Consider the following 22,545-nt stretch of genomic DNA (forward strand, 5'->3'; position numbering starts at 1 on the left):
AGTGATGTACTGGGCCGTACGCACTACCCTCTGTAGTGCCTTGCGGTCAGAGGCCAAGCAGTTGCCATACCAGGCGGTGATGCAACCAGTCAGGATGCTCTCGATGGTGCAGCTGTAGAATTTTTTGAGGATCTGAGGACCCATGCCAAATCTTTTTAGTCTCCTGAGGGGGAATAGGCTTTGTCGTGCCCTCTTCACGACTGTCTTGGTGTGATTGGACCATGATAGTTCGTTGGTGATGTGGACACCAAGGAACTTGAAGCTCTCAACCTGTTCCACTACAGCCCCGTCGATGAGAATGGGGGCGTGCTCAGTCCTCTTTTTTTTCCTGTAGTCCACAATCATCTCCTTTGTCTTGGTCACGTTGAGGGAGAGGTTGTTGTCCTGGCACCACACGGCCAGATCTCTGACCTCCTCCCTATAGGCTGTCTCATCGTTGTCGGTGATCAGGCCTACCACTGTTGTGTCGTCGGCAAACTTAATGATGGTGTTGGAGTCGTGCCGGGCCATGCAGTCATGGGTGAACAGAGAGTACAGGAGGGGACTGAGCACGCACCCCTGAGGGGCCCCCGTGTTGAGGATCAGTGTGGCAGATGTGTTGTTACCTACCCTTACCACCTGGGGGCGGCCCGTCAGGAAGTCCAGGATCCAGTTGCAGAGGGAGGTGTTTAGTCCCAGGATCCTTAGCTTAGTGATGAGCTTAGAGGGCACTATGGTGTTGAATGCTGAGCTGTAGTCAATGAATAGCATTCTCACGTAGGTGTTCCTCTTGTCCAGGTGGGAAAGGGCAGTGTGGAGTGCGATAGAGATTGCATCATCTGTGGATCTGTTGGGGCGGTATGCAAATTGGAGTGGGTCTAGGGTTTCTGGGATTATGCTGTTGATGTTTGTAAAACCAACTACTTTTACTTGAGTAAAAGTAAAGATACCTTAATAGAAAATGACTCAAGTAAAAATGAAAGTCACAGAGTAAAATACTACTTGAGTAAAAGTCTAAAAGTAGTTGGTTTTAAATATACTTATGTATAAAAAATAAATGGAATTGCTCAAATGTACTTAAGTATCAAAAGTAAAAGTATAAATCATTTCAAATTCCTTATATTAAGCAAGCCAGACAGCACAATTTTCTTTTTTTATTGACGGATAGCCAGGGGCACACTCCAACACTCAGACATAATTTACAAACGAAGCACTTGTGTTTAATGAGTCTGCCAGATCAGAGACAGCAGGGATGGCCAGGGATGTTCTCTTGATAAGTGTGTGAATTGGACCATTTTCCTGTCAAAATGAAACAAGTACTTTTGGGTGTCAGGGAAAATGTATGGAGTAAAAAATACATTATTTTCATTAGCAATATAGTGAAGTAAAAGTTGGCAAAAATATAAATAACAAAGTAAAGTACAGATACCCCAAAACACTACTTAAGTAGCACTTTAAAGTATTTTTACTTAAGTACTTTACACCACTGCTTGCACTGCTGCTAGAGCACTACAGTCATTGAGATACCTTCATTGGCTGTTATTACGTGGCACTGTCCATGGTGTTAGTCGTCATGTTCATTGCGAGATGTGACAATGTAGCGCTAAATGTTATGTTTATTTTCAGCACTAGCATCTCTTTACTGCTTTTAACTGGAACCTCGGCTCCAACAAACTCCAACACAGTAGATGGCAGTGATGCGCGAGCTAACTGTTGGGCTGTCCAAAGCAATGCTGTAGCCACAAACTGATGTTTGCGGAAGCGACAGCTGTTGGCTAGATAGCTAACCAAGTAACATTTTTAATAGGCGATACTCTTTGAAAATGGCCCACAAAAGTGAAGATTTATTTGACTGTATTCTCATGGCGGACAACAGGTAGGCTAAACACTGCCTTGCTCTAGTTTATTTAGCTAGCTAACGTTAACTAGCTAGCCAGTACTAGCTAGGCTAGCATGACGCCTGTCTGTTTATAGTTAACGTTAGCTAGCTAGCTAGAGTTGGAACAATGTTCATTGATTAACGTATGAGTTTTTAATGATTTCAGGTTCCATGGAGAGGGGTACCGCGAGGGGTTCGATGAAGGCACGCGACAAGGAATGATTGATGGTCGTAAACATGGAGCATCACATGGCGCCAAGCTTTCAATGGAGGCAAGTTGAGCATCACTCACCCAGGGTCATGTCTAAATTGACGTCAAAAGTTGATATTTGTTTTTGCATTTGAGCTAAACCTAACGATTTTCCAAACCTTGACCTAATTATCCTAACATGCTACGTTAATTATCGTAACCTACAGCGTAAGTTCTAACATGCTACAAAAAGTCAATTCTGACATAAACTGTAAACCATCTAGTCAACACTAGCTATTAAGGGGATAGTTTACCCAAATTACAAAATTACACATTGGTTTCCTTACCCTGTAAGCAGTCTATGGACAAGGTATGACAGCAATCCATGATTTGGTTTAGTTTCGCTGGCACTGTTTCCCCATGCTAACGTTCTTCCAAGTCGGGAATTGAGGAAGTATCCTATCGCCAAGTAAAGGTTTGTTGAAAATTCTCTGTGCTATGCTTAACATGACCTACGTAATAACGCATATCACCCAGCTGGAACAGTAATAATGGTCTGACTAGTAACTATTTTTAATAGCTAGTCAAAACCCCAGGGCAGGCATGGCAAGCCAGTGTTGTTACAGCAGCTGATTGTTACTCAGCTAAAGTCCTACATATTATTTTGTTAAATGCACATTACATGTATATGCTTACTGGTTTGTGAAAACAGCTTTGTTAAATAAGTGTGATTTGTGTTTTTACAACAAATTTCTCCCCAACTACAGATAACTTTCTAAACTACTCACCTCATTTTATAGGTTTCCTTCTATTATGGATTTGGAATCACTTGGAAATGCCTTCTTCAAAACAACACAGATGTGAAGGCCAGGTTTGACCTCTCATCAGCAGTAATAAAATACCTATCAACTCATTAGTCACTTGTTCCTGTTGACTTTCACGCAAATAAAATGATCTTCAGTTTGTCTATTTTATGTTTAAGAAAAAGGCTGAAAGCTTTGGAATCTCTTCTTGGGTTGATTCAAAAGTTCCCCCATGAAGAACCTCATTATGAAAATCTCCAGGAGGACATGGAGAAGGTTCGGGCCAAGTTTAGACAGGTAGGACTATCTCACTCAAACCACTAGTCAATTGTGTGAATAAGCTCATAGAAACAAACAAATGGTTGACTCAACCATTTTTCAATGTGAAGGTTCATAGCCTTTAGATTATCCATGACCTAAGCTGACCACTGGTTAGCAGTGTTTTTCATGCTCTTATTTTGATGGCTAATCTAATGTCTACTGAAAAACTAGGTACTGATCTTTGGCTCTCCTTAATCTCTTTCACCTTTAGGTCTGCTCTATTTTAAATGTGCCAGCAGACTTCAGTGATTATGTGAAGACTGGAGGGTCTGGGGGGATGTCCTTCTGAAGAGAACTGGCAACCCTAAAGTCGACGGCTTGTGGATCTGAAGGGGGTTCCTTGAATGCAACCTTTCCTGTGAAGCATTGTGGCTTTGAAGACGAGAAGATAGGAGAACAGTTGAGGAGGAGGAACCTGTAGGTGGGCCTGCTTTTATGTAAACAGGAGGTCCTGAGTTGGTCTGTAGTGTAGTTAACTGACTTTTAACGGGTGGAGCATAAAGTATGCTATCGATTGGTACTATGAAGAATTGGTGTTTACGAATGACAAAGGTTAGGATATCAATTGATTGGGCATCAGTCTAGTTTAGAAATATGGAGTGCCACTGAGAACACAAAAGTGAACTGAAAGTGCTACATAGGCCTAACTGGTGTTATATACACCATAGTCCTGGATGTTTAGTGCTTTGTCTGGGTGGTAAGAGAGAGCTGAGTTGCATCAATTATTTTGTCATTCTAAGGATTCTATATAAAACAAGTGAATTTTTGTTTTAATCTACAGGAATTATGATGTACACTCTTTGGAAAAAAGGTTCCAAATGGAACCAATAAGGGTTCTATTGCTTGCTTCATATATATAACATCCCTAAATGTTCTATACAGATCCCAAATTAACCTTTTTTTTCTAATAGTGTAAGTCAATTTTGAGTGACCTGGTTGAGAATGAGTGCTGTGAGATTGCTAAAATTACTGGTTGATGTGTAATAATAATAATAATAATAATAATATAATAATAAAAATCTATTTCTTTCAAATACTTGTGTGAAGTATGTATGTTAGCATATTCCAATACATTTGTTTCCTTTTGTATTCATACTTGCTAAAACATTATGAAATGGTCGCAAGGAGATGCATAATTTCAGCGGTTGAAATTATCAACAAGTAGTTGGAAGTCATATGGATAGCCAGAAACTTCAACTCTACAACATCCCCACTGTGTGGTCAATGACAAATATCACACCCATGTTTTAGGGAGCTCCTCCTGCTGAGATAATGTAGAATGGAGACGGATCTCCTCCATCAGCTACGGTGTATTAGTTTACAAGCATTAATTCAACTCACAATTATATTAAATAAGTGACCGAAACCACAATTCTTTACTATGCAATACAAACTGAGGTGGTATGTGTTTCTAAGCCACTTTTTTTTGTGAAACTACTTTATATACAGTATGACAGATGACAGGAGAGTTGATTCACCTGCCAGAGGCACAAAGCAATCACTGTCTGTCTGTTTTTTTTTTTTTACCAACTCCATCCCCATAAAATTCCACCACTGGGCCTTTCAGCCTGATTTCAAGGGTGGTCACTAGTCGGTTAATGTTCGGCCCCTTCTCCTGGGTCATGTGTGGGATTGGCCTCTGGCTGTAACAATGGCATCAAGAGGCACCAGCGATGGCGGGGGTTGCGACGCGCTTGTTTTTGTTCAAGGCCCCCCTTTCTATTCGATATACAGGGGGGGGGGGGGGGAATAGTGATGGTGGGGGCCAGTGGCAGCTGGTTGGTGCACTGTGCAGCAGCAGGTGAACACTGCCCCGCGGCACCTTCTGAGGGGGACAGATAAAGCCCAAATGAGCTGGAGGGAAGAAGGAACTGCCAGTGCACTGCTTATCTTTGTGCAGTCAGACCTGATTCGTAGTTACTTGTGTGTGTTTGAGTCCAAGGCAAAAAAAAAAGAACAGAGAGAGCGAGGGTAAGCCAGTGAATGAAAGCTGTTGCAGCACTGTTTCTTTGATTCTCCATGTTAGGCGAGCAGACTGGATGGGGCCAAGGAAAGGGTGGAGGCAGAGAGGGCTATGGGGGCACTGGAGGGTTTAGAGAATGTTCTGGAATTTCTGGAGCAGGTGGCGAGTGGTGACATGAAAAGAAGACGTGACAAATGAAACCGCCAGGCACTTCGAGGAAAAGCATCCCCAAACTAAATGGTGGCATAGAGTTTTTCCCTGCCTTGGTGCCTCATATGCACCCCCCACCCCCCATCTCTGTGATGAACTGCCTGCATTGCATGATTCATGATAAATGTGAATTTCCCATTCAAAACACATACAATAAGTGCCAGGCCACACAACTGAGACAAGGGCCCCTATTTCATGCTAACATCAGGCCATTCCAGTCCTGGGGGCAGATGGCTATAGGCTAGCCCATTATGCAGTATGTCTGTAGATCTGAAGGATGCCAGTATAAGTTTTCATGCTTTTGTTTTTTGAACATTCAGTTACGATTAATCTTGGCACCCAGAATCAGCTACTCAATTTAATATTTTAATGTTGATATGTATCACTGTGGAAGTCAGGATAACTTTTTAAAAGACCTTGATCAACTAACCTGTGCCCCCGCACATTGACTCTGTACCGGTACCCCCTGTATATAGCCTCGCTACTGTTATTTTACTGCTGCTCTTTAATTATTATTATTATTGTATTTTTTTACTTATCAATTTTTTACTTAACACTTATTTTTCTTAAAACTGCATTGTTGGTTAAGGGCTTGTAAGTAAGCATTTCACTGTACAGTCTACACCTGTTGTATTCGGCGCATGTGACAAATAGGATTTGATTTGATCCATGATGTTGTCACAAGCTGCTCAAAGGCAAGGAGGGATCAGGTCAGCACAGCATTCTCCTATGTGGCTGCCTGGCATAGAAACTGTTTACCAATGGCATGAGTGAGAAATGCCTAATTCTCAGTTGTGAAGGTCTGCACTGCATCATAGCTACAGACATGGGTAAAAATGTTGAAAGGATACCACACTGAGATAGCATGTCCTGATGAGTCCATCCCTGTACCCTTTGATGGCACTTGGGGAGCAATGTTGATCCTTCCTCTGAAACCGCAAGCGCTAAGATGTCAGAGGCTGAGGACACCGTATTAATGCGAACCTCAGACGCCCACAGGTTTATGTGAAATACTCAAGAGTTCCTTCACAAATGCCCAGGGCCTTAGACCAGTGGGTACCATCTTTTCTTTACTCTGGCCCATCTGAAAGCCTTTGACATTTTATTGTGACCTACCCAACAATCAGTTGCTTTTACACAGTGGTGTAAAGTACCTAAGTAAAAATACTTAAAAAGTACTACTTAAGTCATTTTTGGGGGTATCTTTACTATTTACATTTTTGCCAACTTTTACTTTTGCTTCACTACATTCCTAATGACAAGAATGTAATTTTTACTCCATACATTTTCCCTGACACCCAAAAGTACTCATTACATTTTGACAGGAAAATGGTCCAATTCATGCACTTATCAAGAGAACATCCCTGGTCTTCCCTGCTGCCTCTGATCTGGCAGACTCACTAAACACATACAAATGATGTCTGAGTGTTGGAGTGTGCCCCTGGCTATCTGTAAATTACTTATATTTATACAGGGTGGGTCACCAATAAAACCAGGGTCTCATTTGCAAGGGAGCCTTGTGAACATGTTGTGAAAAGTGTTATTAATATGTCATGTCATGTAATATTTTAAATTGTATATAACTGCCTTAATGTTGCTGGACCCCAGGAAGAGTAGCTGCTGTCTTGGCAGCAGCTAATGGGGATCCTTAATAAATACAAATGCAAAACATGAACATACAATAAATAATATCAATACAATAAATAAAACAAGCTTAATCAAAACAAACACAACCTTCACATTTCACCTCCCTTAAGCTCGATCTAAACTGTCCAATGGAGACAAGCGAGTCTAATTTCAAGGTGGCCTGAAGGCTATTCCATGAGCTGGGGGCATAAAAACAAAAAGCATTTTTCCCCAGGTCAGTGGAGACCCGCAGGAGCTCCAGAACCAACCAGTCCAGAGAGCGGGTCTAAAAATAGCTGGATCTCCAGTTAATACGTGCACTGAGGTAGTGGGGGAGTATATGAAGAACAACTTTACATACGAAAAGTAGCCAGTACTGGGCCCAGCCAACAGAACTATACAAAATGCAGTGATGTGTACGAAAATTGTCTCCAGTGATAAAATGCAGTGCTGATTATTGGCAAAAGAGCTGATCTGATTGGTCAAAGGACCAATTAGTATAAAGATATCAGAATTTGCCGGCATATGGTAATGGTCAGATATGGATGCAAAAGGTTTACGATATAATCAACAACAGGTTAAAGCTAGGGCTGGTGTTAAGGCTAGGGTTAATAAATCATTAGTAAAACAGTTATAACCCTGGGTTAGATTAGACATCTTATGATAGTTGTTTTGGTGCTTGTCAAATAGTGAGCATTATGGCTGCAGTTTTATTAATCCTTTAGTTTACAAATGCTATAAGATACATTGTGGCATGATGTTGAGAGGGAGAGACAGAGAGAGATGTCTGTGTGCCAGCAGGGATTTGGTGCCGCATTGCCTTATGTGCTGAAACCCTTTATCCACTGTTTGTCCAGCTCACGATTGCAGGGCTGTGGGAAAGGATTAGAATTTCACGCCTTTTTCTTTATAGAAAACCCTGATCAAAGGAATGATTTGCATAATACATCAATGAGTACTGTCACACACTCATGCTTTAACCAATAGCATGGGTAATCATTAGCCCCACAAAAGCATTTCTACTTTAGATTTTGGAAAATGTCCTCAATATCATCATGTATATCAATGTTGCTTTAAACTATTCTGTCAGTGTCAGTAATCTATAACTTCCTATTCAAAATGGATGATTACTGATCTTAACTGAGGAATGTATGGAATACTATAACTGTTTGTTTTAGAAATAAATATGTATCATGTGACATTGTAAAATACATCAACATTAACATTCTTTTTTGTTTTCCCATCAAGAAAAGACAAAACAGGATGTTTTTTATCCACTTTTAATTCTAGTTTAGTTTGATATTCAAATCATGTTTCTAGAATGGATCTGCAAAAGGTTGTGCATTTCAGACCAGCGACTGTTACACAAAACAGACATCATAAAGCAGACATTTCAGAATCTTTGCTTTATTTTCTTGGACCCCAGATGACCTTTGACCCATTGCAATGAACACAGATCCTGACCCACAGCTCAGTAAGAGGGGCGACCCACACGACCGTCATTAACAATAGAAGCAATGGTAAAAAGCTGGTGGCGAGCACTGCAGCACATTCTGTTGAAAAGTTTGGACAAAGATCTCCACCCCTTCTGTTTTATTTTCACTAACAACACTTTTTATTAATATGACAAAAATATGTAATGTCATCTTTAGTTGAGCACAGGGGCATCAACATGTATTTTTTTTCATTTTTTGAGGTAACAATTATTCCTTACACTAGACAGAAAAACAATATTTCCATCATGGGTCCTTTGTTAGCGAGTAGAAATTTCAGCAGCTTGCAGCAACATCATTTGTCAAACACTTGGCAACACTAGACCTACCTCACATCTACAACCAGAACATATAGCAGCATCATGTCTATGGCTAAGTGAACCACTGTTGGCTCTCACACTCATTACTCTGATTGAAGGATGTCTGGGTCAGATGGAAGTGTGCCAATAATATCTGTAGCCCATTCTTTTGGTTCAATGTTCCAGTAGCGGATCAGTTAAGAAAAAACTGCAGTGTTCCAAGATTTAATCTATTTACCGTTTATTGTGCAGTTGACACAAATATAAATATGCTATGCTTCTTGGTGGAGGACAAGATATCTAGAATAGCATGAACTGAACTGTGTGGAATAACGGCATGATGATTTGAAAATAATTCTATGGCTTGGTATTTAACAAACTCAAACTCATTAAGGGTTTTAACTCGAGCAAATGCTTTATAAATATAAAATAGATGGGCCTTCAGGGGCCTAAAGGGGATGAAGACTTTCAATGAGACAGCTTAACACTCAAAAGAGTTATACAATCCGGTCTGTTATGGCACCAGTTTCAATCAATGCTCTCTCTACTTGCTCTCATCAGGACCCATTTGGATAATGATCAATGCATTACCATTAGCAGTTTAAACAGGACTATCAGCCACTGAACAAACAAGTAAAATAAAAAAAGAACAAAAAAAAAAGAACTAAATTAAAGATAATCTTGACTGTAATATGAGGTATTGTTGATAAAAACCATGTCTATTGTCTAATTTTTCCTCTTTTTGGAATAGCAATGAAATCATATTAAAGTAAAAACTGATGACATAAAACTACAAAAACAAAGATGTCAACATAATTTTCTCATAGAAAATTACAAACCTATTACATGGCAGTATATTGACATTTATATGTATTAAAAAAATATATAGCAGCAAACAATAGGAGAAAAAGCATTGTTTTTTTCTTGTTGTTTTTCATTTTGTTTTACACTTTGCTGGGAATTCCTCCATAGCAGCTCAAAAGGAGGAGTGTGCTCTCCCATTATCCTGTTCTCTCATCTCTTTTTCTCAATGTACAATCAAACACCTTAATTCAGCAATTCAACAAAAACTTGTTGCTGTCAAGCTGTCACCCTTTTTGCCTCCCTTTTTCCCACTCCCACTTTTCAACGTTACCCTTCCCATCTTAGTGATCCACTTCTCTTAGGCAAGCCACATAAACATAGCCTAAGTCTTCAGGTTTGTGCAAAATCATCTCTAAACAAAAACATTTTTTTTGTATTTTTATCCCCTCAATTACACATTCTAAACAGCATTTTAACTATGGTGTTTTCTTTCAGTTTTGTATTGAGAAAACACTGTCATACATGATTTTGAGGGCAGGCATGTGTTAAGCACTATGGTAAATAGTTGTGTACAAAATGTTAGAGACAGACTTTGGCATCCTGTTTCTAATCTGCACTGGCTCCAATAGTAAAATATGCAATAATAAACACACTTAATCTTTGTTTTAGCGTTCAAGTTTGATACTTTAGTGTTTCAAATGCTCTGGATGCCGTTCAAGCGATGGGATACAGGATGCTGAAACATGCCACACACAATCCTCGTCTCACTATAGACCCCTCCTGTAAGAACTGTGGCATAACAATCTCCAAAATAATACCCTTCTACATCAAGGGTACACGGGATTGCTGCTGGGCTGCGTTGACTTGTACGCAAAATTGTAACACACAGAACACCACAGTTAAAAGAGACCTGCTCCACCCCATTCCATTTTTTCTAATTTTTTCTGTGATTTTTTTTTATGAGTCAGAAAAAAACTGACTAAAAGTGCTTTTAAAAATGGAATGGTATTAGAAAGTAAGATATAACCACACAAAAAACGTAACTGTGGATTGCATGGTAAAGATTTGCAATTAATGCTAGACTTTAGCTTATCGTGTCATTGCTAGCTTTTGAAATATGTACAATGAGGAAAAAATAAATCATAAATCAACAGCCAAACAATGCTGGTTCATTCAATTTACTCCTAATTGAATATAAAGTAATTGTCCTTATATTGAAGAATGAATGAACTTATTTGGCAAATCTCAGCACCAGCAATCCACAATCATCTAAACAATAAAACAGAGCAATATATACTAAAAGTATACTGTTGAGTTATACAACCCAGTTAAAAAGAGAAGAGGCCAAAACTAGGGGCTCAGAATTTCTTTAGAAGTCTAGACAATATAATAAAGTGACAACGCATAAGCAAGCGGGGATACACAGATGCCTAGACTGCAAAAAAAACAGGGGAGCTTTGATAGCAAGTAAAATGCCTATCTAATAGAGAGAAAAAAAATGCCCCTTCTCTTTTATAAATGAATTTATACTTCAAATAAAAACCTAGACACAAAGACAGACTAAAAATTCCTACTCGATGTTATTTTGAATGTTTTAAGTAAGCATGTAGAGTCAGTCTATGGTATTTAAAAATCCTAGTACAACATTGGGTGGTAAGAATGTATATTTCTGTGGCTTACTCTTGCACATAAACTATAATGTTTTCATTTCATCCATATAGTTGTGTATCTTTCATAAGAATTCGTTTTTGCTATCATCCTTGTTGATGTCTTGAGCCAGACAGGATGGGAGAGTGAGAGGGAACATGACTGGTGGTCTCAGAAAAGTGAGGTGTTCAGTCTTTTCTTGACAGCCCTGGCTGAGGGCGGCCACACGTCACTGGGAGGCCATATAGGCCAGGGCACCGTAACAGGTGTGGCACAAAAGCGTTTGCCAGAGGGTGTTCAGAGGGTGACGACTCGAGGGTGCGCTGATGTCCTCTTTTCCCAGATGGCCTCTTGGTAAGGCCAGAGCCTCAAAAATATTTCCAAAAAAATGAGGAGGATGACACTCAAATGTTAATGTCCCTCACATCTGTAGGGGTGCAGGACAGGTCCACGTCCTCATCTACCCTTTTTGTTTCTGTGGAGACATTATGTTGCTGTGCCTGTCTCAGACTAGACTCAAGCAGAGACTCAATCTGTTCCTGACACGACCTCAGGCAGTCCTGTGATGAGAGAGAGATACTGTCAGCATAATGATGCAAAATACCTTAAAGACAATAGTAGCGAAAGGGTTTGTGACAAACAGTCAATGCAAGCATGTGTGTGGTGCAATGTAAAGGTCTGGGGAGCTGTGTTTGACGTACCGGGTCACTCCTGATGACTTGGGACAGGAAGTTGGTTAGGTTCTGGGATGACAGTGCACCGTCTTTGATCTTTAGGTACAGCCCCTGTACCGCTGCTGCCACGCTGCCCGCTGCGATCATGGAGGGAGGGTTGGCGATGAATTTGACATCTATAGGGAAGACAAAAGAAAGAGAGATGGTAAGTACTTGAGTCGTAAAGCAAAACATCTGAAACAGATCATTGGCTAAATGGTACACCTGAGCTTTCAATAGGATTAATGTGGTAAATAAAACAGACAAAGCTATCAAGTATTGTATATAGGGGTAGAGAGAGAGACCACAGCAGATGGAGGGTATGTGAGGAAGGCCATTCTAGGCTCTGGCAGAATGAGGTAGGGGACAATGGATATCCTGTTGCTCTTCCAATAGCCCTAAAACATACCCCCAATGACAACTGATTCAAATTCTATTGAGCAAACCCTGACTTTGGGGAGAAACAACTAAGCAAACAAACCAATGTGGTGAGAAGCAAACTCATAATCACATCAAACTGATCTGGAGAAAAAGAGATCACTGACTCCATTCCAGTATCTCCTCTACTTGTCCACACTACAAAGTGACTGAGACACCCTCCATAAAACATGCTAGGCCTTGTACACTCAAACATTCCTGCACCAGTGCCCATACCCCCAACCATTTAGATTGACCATTGGCCACCCGGGGGCCTTCAAGGAGAAAGAGTTATCCTCACAAGTGGGGAAAAATGCAGACAAAATGTAAATCTTGCATCTGACATATATATTAGCCATTGGTCCCTGAAAAAGTGGTTATGGAGCAGTGACAGGAAAAAGCTCACACTTAACAGACAATGGTTCATGTCTGGGCCTACCTGTTGCACAGAGAGCCACAAATGTCTGGGCATGCTTGCGCAGAATCTGCTTCGTGTTCTGATGGATCGGTAGCTTGGAGAGGAAATGGTCTATGAAATCGTGCGGTGTTACTGATGCTAGATCCCATTTCAACTTGTTTAGAGTCAGTAGTTCCATTTGCTACAAAGAAAGACAGACGGGCGCAATGAGACAATCGAACTTCACAAGTGGCTTCACATCATTTCTTCTACATTTTACGTTATTTCCACTAGAGGGAGATGTCGCCCTCGTCATGTAATTGCGCTACACTGGCCTAACCGCTGTATGCTACCATGTGAAATGTACAAGAAACCAAACTCTTTCTTTGATGCAAACTGTCTTTAAAATGAACACAACTGGATGGATTATAACTACAGCCATATACAGTGTCTATTTAGAAGATTGACATTGCTCATTTACCAATAGATCGATGGGCCGGATGGAGTTGTCGGTGTAAATGCACAACTTCTCTGCAGTTAACGGGACCGTTTCCTTCATCTTTGAGGCCAAAAACATACAAGTAGCTCCCAGGAGTTGTAATCTGGTTTTATTTGTGGGCTCCACAGACAAAAATCTATCCAGGTAGTTCATTGCCAGGGGAAAAACCTCCTCCTCGCATTTCTGTTCCTCGCACACCTAGAAGTGAAAACAGCAATTTAGCCTATAGCCTCAAATTACAGTAGCCTATAATATAGGACTATAAGTGCATTCAGGTCGATTGTATATACCAATAAATATGCCCGTCCATAAGTGAAAACGAAATACTGTAATGACAACACAACACATTTTTTGCATTATCCTTCCATTCCTAAAGGCTGTCCTTAAAACAATAGCTATGGCCTAATTGTAGGCTTCAGGTGGCGCAAAGTAGGATATAGTCTGCCAATGCAATTAACATAAAATCATGTATTTAGAAAAACTGAAACAGTTGCTTAGGCCTAATTAAAACGGAAATTGAAAGAGTTGAGAATTTAGGCTGTTTTCAGTCGCTTCTTACTAAGACACAAAGGTGGCGTCAATGCAACTTTCCCCTTAAATTTCTAGTTCGTCATCTTTTCAAAAAAGAAAAGAAAATATGTAAAAATTGTCCCGGTTTGTCAAATTAGCATGTAAATGATCCTTATGATATACCTTATCGGATAGTTTCAAGATGTGTCGAATTTTCATATAGGAAACATATGAAAACAATTTAATTTTCACGACACCGCTCTTTCTCGTGGAGCCTGCGACATTAAGATCTTGTGCTGACTCACAATTTCTGAAATTAATAAAAAATGTATGTCGACATAAAACTCAATCTCTAACTACATGTAAATGTTGATTAATCGATATAGTATCATATCCGACCATTTAAAATGCATTCTTATTTACATTTTTGGTGAAAATGATCATGTTTCCAGAGCGACCTTCAGAAACTGCAGCAACAGCAGCCTGATTAGTAAACCGAAACAAACTTTATGGTTTTATATAATCATTTTTCGCTATCCGTGCGACAGGATTATAAGTGCATACCCAAGATATACTTTTCGACTTGCTGATTGAGTTACTGTCATTGCTGACATTATTAAAGTTTTTTAATGATATTAAAAACCTACGCATACGACAACAAAGATGGCGCATACTACTGGCAAGAGTAAGACTGCATACGTGTACATTGCTATTAATTTGGAATGTTTTTTCAATCTAAATACATTTCCTAAGTCTCCGACAAATAAAATAATCGAGCAGCTACATTGCAAGTGTTGTAATTACTGAACACACACAATACATGGGAAATAGCCTAATATGCTACGACCGTGTTCCAAATCTATTTTAGCCTACTTGGACAACCGTACACAAATGAAAGATTAGCCTACTACATGTCAGTAAGTTTACATAATATGAATGGTCATGCTCATAAAACGTACGATGCATAAAACGACCAATTCCATACATTGCGTCCAAAGTGCATGGTTAGTGTTTGGACACAAACTTTTAAGCAATAAATCTAGACATCATAAATATACACACCTCTAACATCCATGTAGCCACAATTTTCCTCATTTTAGGTATTATTTCTTTCTGGACGCACTTGAAGTAATTCGGAGACGGAAGGTAATTTTCCTCTGCTTTGAGCATTGTCTGTAGAACTCGGTCATTTAGTAAGTTGGCATCTTGGTAAGCTCTTCTGATGGTTTCCACTTCACAGCACAACAGCTGGTGTTCCATGTCTTTTGCGGTAGTAGCTTGCGTTTTAGGGCTGAATAAATAATCAAAAGAGGTGCTTCTTGTTAGGAGTGAGTGAGCCTCGGTAGATGCTGCTTGCTGCTCCTACAGTGTAAGCCCTCTGAGAGCTCCAACGCTTCACCCTTCTAGACAAAACTCCCCTTCAGAGGGCTATGCGATGACGTTAACTGTTGTTAAGGAGAAGATCAAAGCAACAGCGAGTCTGAGAGAGCCGAGCTAAGGAGTCTATAGCGAGAGGAGGATAACTCTAAAGAACTACCCCTCTAAAGTTCCAAGTCCTTCCCATCGCTGCTGATCCACTCCTATAGGTATGGAAATGGGAGGTCCCAGTATTCTGGGTGGCGTAGCCTATACAGCCGAGGGGAGTCAGGAGGGGGTGAGGAGAAGGGACGCTGAGTGGTGGGGGTTTGAGGGAGGAGGGATGTAGGGCTAGTGTCGGTATAGGGAAATTGGTAATGCAGAGATTAATGTGAATTGGTTCGATTTTGATAGGGGGCGGTATAGACACATTCATGAAAAAAGCCATCTGAGAATAGCCCCGGCTTCTCTTCTCGTCACCCTGTCGAACATGAGGTGAGCACATGGGCAAGCTTCTACCACACAAAGACACTTAACAGTAGGACATGTCTTTTTTAAATCACTTTAACGTAATCATTATACAGCAATTTATATACTTGTTCAGATTGCAGGCATATTCAATAGGCCTATGCATCACAAAACCTTTAAAAAGCATTAAAAACTATCAGAGCCATTGAATAAGGCAGGCTATTGAATATTTCAAGAGTAAATCATGATGTGCAAAGTCGTTTACGTTAAAGCCTAACCTAATAATAATTGCATTATAAACATCTCTAATTTATACAAAGTCAAGAGTAAATCATGATGTGCAAAGTCGTTTACGTTAAAACCTAATAATAATTGCATTATAAACATCTCTAATTTAGACAAAGTAGCTTATTAACAATATTGATTTCAGGTTTCAGTTGAATTTTATGTCATTAAAGTGGAACAACAAAAGTGCACTACCTCACTTGACAGTGCTGTGTGTGTGTGGCCATAGTACTGTACAAGATGAATAACGTGGTCAATGATAGAAAAGTTTATGATAGAAAAGTTTAAAAACCTGACCCCCCCCAAAAACCTGACCCCCCCCATCTCTCTGTCTCGCTCGCTCGCTCTCTCTCTCTGTGACTAGGGAGGCGACCGAAATGAGTCTAAACCAATAGGAGGAATTGCTGTTACCAGGCAGAAGATGACGAAGCACTAATGGGAGTGTTGAAATGTTTTATTGAAATTAAAGTTATCGATAATCATGTGATTGGTTAAAATACCATTGGCTGTAGGCCAAATAAAAACGTGTTGAACTGCTTATGTTATATAACATTCAAAAAAATAAATAAAAAATAACGTTTGAACAGAAAGGGATGTTATTTTGCCTTTAGAACAGTTGCAAGTCATGGGAGTGGAAGATCAATATTATTGTTGTTGTGTGGAAGAGGATCTAAATAAGGGATCAATTCTGTGAATAGTCGAAATCAGATTTGTCACAATTTTTCTAAGAGTGGCAATAACATTTAATCTCACAGTCGTTTCAATAGGAATAGGAGCTTTTCACATTCTTAACATTCCTCTCCATAGGCAATTGAATAGCTACCGTAAAACTACCAAAATAGGCTTTTTTTTGGTCAAGACTTACTATTGCTGACTGAATGTGGGTGACTCTTTCACTATTACAAGTTTTTAAACAAAAAACTTATTTTCAATCAAAATCGATGTTCATTGCGTTGTGCTTTTTTCACTAACCCATATGGCCTAAAAGGTAGGCCTACTATTCTTATAACCCAAGGTTAACTTTTTTCATACATTTTGAACATTATGCAAATCATGTGCCAAAATCCCTACATACTTTCAGCAGGGGCTTTCAGCTAAACGTAGGGTATGGTAAAATTACAGTGGGGATTTCCTACCACAGCCATCTTTCACCTCTGCACTGTTTTGAGAGAAAAGTCATGCTGTTCCCTGCAGCTGTGTAAATCCACTCTCCATAGATGGGTTGGCTGACAAAGTCACAAAATAATGCTCACGCATGGATAGGGCCAGAATCCCTGCTTTGTTATGATTCTGAATGGTCAGATAGCTAGAAACAATGACAAGAAGCTGCCATGTGGGGAATGGTAGGTGGCTGAAACTCAAACTCAAACTGCCTGATGGGTATCCTACGAAGCAAGCTAGATCTACTCAGGGTTTTCTAAAGCTAACCAGCTTCAGTTAACTTCACATTCCAGCCCAGGCTTCGTCCGTACTACGATGGTGGATATTGCTAGACCGCCTGCCGCTAACTATAGCAGGCTTGTAACTGCGCATGCATGTTGCACATGGCTAGTCAAACGCAAAACTCTTCATTGAGACAATGCTGAAACATAAATCCATGGGCTAGTCAGCGGCACATTTTAATTTGTGCCAATTTTATTTTAGAAGAGAAGTTATCTTGCAAATTCAGCAGGCTATGGTGTAAAATAGGCTTTTGGAATTCATTGCCATAGAAATGTACCTGGCTAAAAGGTGAGCCACTTTTGTATGATCTGTTATCCCGAGTTGAACTCAGAGTTGACCAAAGTTACCTCGCTAACTCCTCAAAACTGCATCGTAGGATACCCCTCTGGTATTGTTTTGCGGTGTTTTGACTGATTTCATTTCAACGCTAATATGGCTAAAATTCGCTAGCTAGTTAACCAACAACTGTAACTATGTATTTGAGGGACAGCAAGTGCTCATTGTGCAAATGTATTTATATCTTCTCAATAAACATTTGGAAACTAAATATACACTGAACAAAAATATAAACGCAACATGCAACAATTTCAAAGATTTTACAGAGTTACAGTTCATGTAAGGAAATCAGTCAATTTAAATAAATTCATTAAATCTATGTATTCCACATGACTGGGAATACAGATATGCATCTGTTGGTCACAGATACCTTAAAAAAAAGTAGGGACGTGGATCAGAAAACCAGTCAGTATCTGGTGTTACCACCATTTGCCTCATGCAGCACGACACATCTCCTTCTAATAGAGTTGATCAAGCTGTTGATTGTGGACTGTGGAATGTTGTCCCACACCTCTTCAATGGCTGTTAAAAGTGACTGGAAATTGGCAGGAACTGGAACACGCTGTCGTACACGTCGACCTAGAGCATCCCAAACATGCTCAATGGGTGACATGTCTGGTGAGTATGCAGGCCATGGAAGAACTGGGACATTTTCAGCTTCCAGGAATTGTGTACAGATCCTTGCGACATGGGGCCGTGCATTATCATACTGAAACAGGAGGTGATGGCGGTGGATAAATGGCACGACAATGGGCCTCAGGATCTCGTCACGGTATCACTGTGCATTCAAATTGCCATAGATAAAATGCAATTGTGTTTGTTGTCCGTAGCTTATGCCTGCCCATACCATAACCCCACCACCACCATGGGGCACGCTGTTCACAACATTGACATCAGCAAACCGCTCGCCAACACGAAGCCATACACGCTGTCTGCCATCTACCTGGTACAGTTGAAACTGGGATTCATCCATGAAGAACACACTTCTCCAGCATGCCAGTGGCCATCGAAGGTGAGCATTTGCCCACTGAAGTCGGTTACGATGCCGAACTACAGTCAGGTCAAGACCCTGGTGAGGACGACGAGCACGCAGATGAGCTTCCCTGACACGGTTTCTGACAGTTTGTGCAGAAATTCTTTGGTTGTGCAAACCCACAGTTTCATCAGCTGTCTGGGTGGCTGGTTTCAGACGATCCCACAGGTGAAGACATCGGCTGTGGAGGTCCTGGGCTGGCGTGGTTACACGTGGTCTGCGGTTGTGAGGCCAGTTGGACGTACTGCCAAATTCTCTAAAAATGACGTTGGAGGCAGCTTATGGTAGAGAAATTAACATTAAATTCCCTGGCAACAGCTCTGGTGGACATTTCTGCAGTCAGCATGCCAATTGCACGCTCCTTCAAAACTTGAGACATCTGTGGCATTGTGTTGTGTGACAAAACTGCACATTTTAGAGTAGCCTTTTATTGTCCCCAGCACAAGGTGCACCAGTGTAATGATCACGCTGTTTAATCAGCTTCTTGATATGCCACACCTGTCAGGTGGATGGATTATCTTGGCAAAGGAGAAATTCTCACTAACAGGGATGTAAACAAATGTTTGCACAACATTTGAGAGAAATAAGCTGTGATGCTGCATATCCCAAAACAAATAGCTGCCTAATGAGAGGATTACAGATTGTCAATCACTTAACATAACACCCACCTGACCACCTCCCACCATCTCCCAGCCACTGCCTCCCCCCACTTCTCTTTGTCTTTGATGATTGCTCCACGTTGACACTCATCAAGCCCCCCACTTTTTGTGCGTATGGAACATTTCTGGGATCTTTTATTTCAGCTCATGAAAAATGGGACCAACACTTTGCATGTTGCACTTATATTTTTGTTCAGTGTAGTTTACATGTTGTCATCAATCTAAGCCAACCCCGTCTGTTTTGCTCCATAGTTGCGCACGGTAAGCCTATTGTATTGGGTATGCCTATTTTATGTTGCATGTAAACTAAAGGTATATTATTTTCAAAGTTGTACAAAGGTTGTCAGTCTGCTAAATGATCCTTGGACATATTAAAGTGAGAACTCTGTATCTTTGTAGTGACTGGGTGTATTGATACACCATCCAAAACCTAATTAATAACTTCACCGCGCACAAAGGGATATTCAGCGTCTGTACCAATCGGCGCCCTTCTTTGCGAGGCATTGAAAAACCTTTGGTCTTTGTGGTTGAATCTGTACTTGAAATTCACCACTTGATTGAGGGACCTTACATATAATTGTATGTGTGTGGTACAGAGATGGGGTAGTCATTCAAAAATCATGTTAACCACTATTATTGAACACAGAATGAGTGTGATTTGTTAAGCACATTTTTATTCCTGAACTTATTTAGGCTTGCCATAACAAAGGGGTTGAATACTTATTGACTCAAGACATTTCAGCTTTCCGTTTGTTATTATTTATTTTTTAAATCTACAAACAAAATTCCACTTTGACATTATGGGGTATTGTGTGTACATCAGTGACACAAAATCTACATTTAATCCATTATAAATTCAGGCTGCAACACAATAAAATGTGGAAAAAGTTAAGGGGTGTGAATACTTTCTGAAGGCACTGTATGTGCATTTTACTACCACATTAATACACAGGTATTTGAGACGCTTATTGTAAAATGGGAACCATCATTGGCAAGTATCTGATTCATGAATGATGATGACATCCATAGGCAACTCTGGTTCATTCCCTCTGCAGCTGCAGCACACAGTACCACTCCTTCCGTCCTTTGTTAGCATGATTACATTTACATTTTTTACATTTTAGTCATTTAGCAGACGCTCTTATCCAGAGCGACTTACAATTAGTGAATACATATTTTTTTTATACTGGCCCCCCGTGGGAATCGAACCCACAACCCTGGCGTTGCAAACGCCATGCTCTATCAACTGAGCTACATCCCTGCCGGCCATTCCCTCCCCTACCCTGGACGACGCTGGGCCAATTGTGCGCCGCCCATGAGTCTCCCGGTCGCGGCCGGCGGCGACAGAGCCTGGATGATCTCACACTGGTTGACATGCATACTTCTATTTCACATGTCAGAGCTTTGTGGTAGATTATTGCATGGCCCTTCTGTTGGTTTAATGCTTCATGAGCACTAGGAATTCACTCCTTTCTTATTCTTTGTGATAGCAAAGCTACAATTATGTGCCTCTCCCCTTCTGAAAGAAAGCAATGCCGTTTTTTATAGCCGTAGAAGTGAGATGATATGTAGTCTCTTGAAGGAGTTCTGCTTTGTTAGTAACATACAATACGAGTGCTCTTCCATGTTAATGGAGGGTGGGTGGTATTATCTACTGTATATAGCTAGTACTGTGTGTTTGTATTGTGTTTATGTTAATATATGAAATATATGTGTTTTAAAGAGGACATGCTCACTGTTTAAATGGACCACAGTCATTTATCAGAGAGGGAGAGAGAGAACAAAGAAAGATTTTCTAGGAATTAGAATGCTGCTGTGTAGTGGAGGGTGGCCTGACACTGTGTCCCGAGGCCCTGCTGCTGTTGAAACTCCCTCCCACAGGTGTGCAGTAAATCAGCTGTAGGCCAGGTGATGAATTCTGGTGTCTTGCCTCCAACCTGTGCTGCTGCATATCCCAAAACAAATAGCTGCCTAATGAGAGGATTACAGATTGTCAATCACTTAACATAACACCCACCTGACCACCTCCCACCATCTCCCAGCCACTGCCTCCTCCCACTTCTCTTTGTCTTTGATGATTGCTCCACGTTGACACTCGTCAAGCCCCCCCCAACTGTCTCCACTCTCCACAATGGACTCAGATGCATTGAGTTCACTTTCTTTCCTCAGAGGGTGTCATGCATGCACCCTATGCTAATACAGGGTCATCCCTCAAGACATCCTTGACCTATAGAGGTTAACGACTTAAGGGCGGGGCGACATTTTCAGTATAGCCTATGGATTGTGAAATGTGCTTCGGTAAACTTCTGCAAAAGTTTGCTGGTCATGAAGTTTCAGTTTTAGTAATGTGGGTGTCTATTGTACATTACAGAGCGAGATTCCTGCCCAGTTGATAATTGCACACATATTGAGCTGTGAAAATGGAAGACTTTACACTAATAGGCTACTGTTAGTTAAAGGCTCTGTTGTGTGAATATGCGAATCAGAGTAGATGGTTTATTTCCATTGATGGATCAACTCTCTCAGTGTCTTACTCTTCAGTGAGTAGTAGTTTAGTATGGGGACCTGGTACTACAGAGTTCAGAACCAGCTGGTCAATGAAGGTCCAGGCCTCTCCTTCATTAGAGGGGCTGGTCCTACGTTGAGACGTCTCTGAAAGTATAAATCGTGGCCCTTGGAAGCAGACCACCTCAGGGACCCCCTGATGCCACAATAAATCACAGACCTATAATGGAAAACCAACTACACAAGGAGTGCTAAAGTACTGTGTAGCAGGTATCAAAGATTAATGGGCAGCATTCTCAGTCTATGGGCTATGGCAGTGCCCGACCCCCACCGACCCCTGCTGTAAATCAAAAGAACAGCTCTGAAGTCTGCACTGCACAAAAACAAAACCTGAATGGGGAATCTGAATATCTTCCACATAACAATGTTAATAAGTGAAAGCTCAATTTAAAGAGGTCATAATAAATCATTTTTGCCACCATCATTATAAACTAAACACAAGTTTTGTATGTTGATGTTGATCTGGTTTGGCTGTCACAGAGCTAAGCCACCATGTCAAGTACTTGTTAGATATTACTGCACTGATGGAGCTAGTAACACAAGCATTGCGCTCCACCCGCAATAACATCTGCTAAATATGTGTATGCGGCCAATACAATTTGATTTGATTAGATTTTGTACATACATCTCTTTTTCTTTCTCACTCTCCA

General features: G+C 40.7%; 2 protein-coding genes across 2 annotated transcripts; one reads left to right on the top strand and one right to left on the bottom strand.

Annotated features, from left to right (window-relative positions):
* The first annotated feature begins 1,709 nt into the window (after positions 1-1,709).
* Positions 1,710-3,555, top strand: LOC311111918 (protein LTO1 homolog). Its single transcript, XM_084154841.1, has 5 exons — positions 1,710-1,855; positions 2,025-2,130; positions 2,849-2,919; positions 3,031-3,148; positions 3,384-3,555. The coding sequence occupies exons 1-5, from the start codon at positions 1,803-1,805 to the stop codon at positions 3,459-3,461; spliced, it is 426 nt and encodes a 141-aa protein (XP_084010967.1). The 5' UTR covers positions 1,710-1,802; the 3' UTR covers positions 3,462-3,555.
* A 6,154-nt stretch (positions 3,556-9,709) lies between these two features.
* On the bottom strand, positions 9,710-15,130 carry LOC311111629 (G1/S-specific cyclin-D1-like). The gene is made up of 5 exons (XM_084154401.1): positions 14,813-15,130; positions 13,223-13,438; positions 12,784-12,943; positions 11,916-12,064; positions 9,710-11,774 (listed from the first exon to the last, which is right to left on the bottom strand). Exons 1-5 carry the CDS (start codon positions 15,008-15,010, stop codon positions 11,619-11,621), a joined length of 879 nt encoding a protein of 292 aa, XP_084010527.1. The 5' UTR covers positions 15,011-15,130; the 3' UTR covers positions 9,710-11,618.
* Between the last annotated feature and the right edge of the window lie 7,415 nt (positions 15,131-22,545).

Source organism: Coregonus lavaretus, assembly GCF_964263955.1.
Source record: "Coregonus lavaretus genome assembly, chromosome: 37".
In the NCBI taxonomy this organism is placed as follows: domain Eukaryota; kingdom Metazoa; phylum Chordata; class Actinopteri; order Salmoniformes; family Salmonidae; genus Coregonus; species Coregonus lavaretus.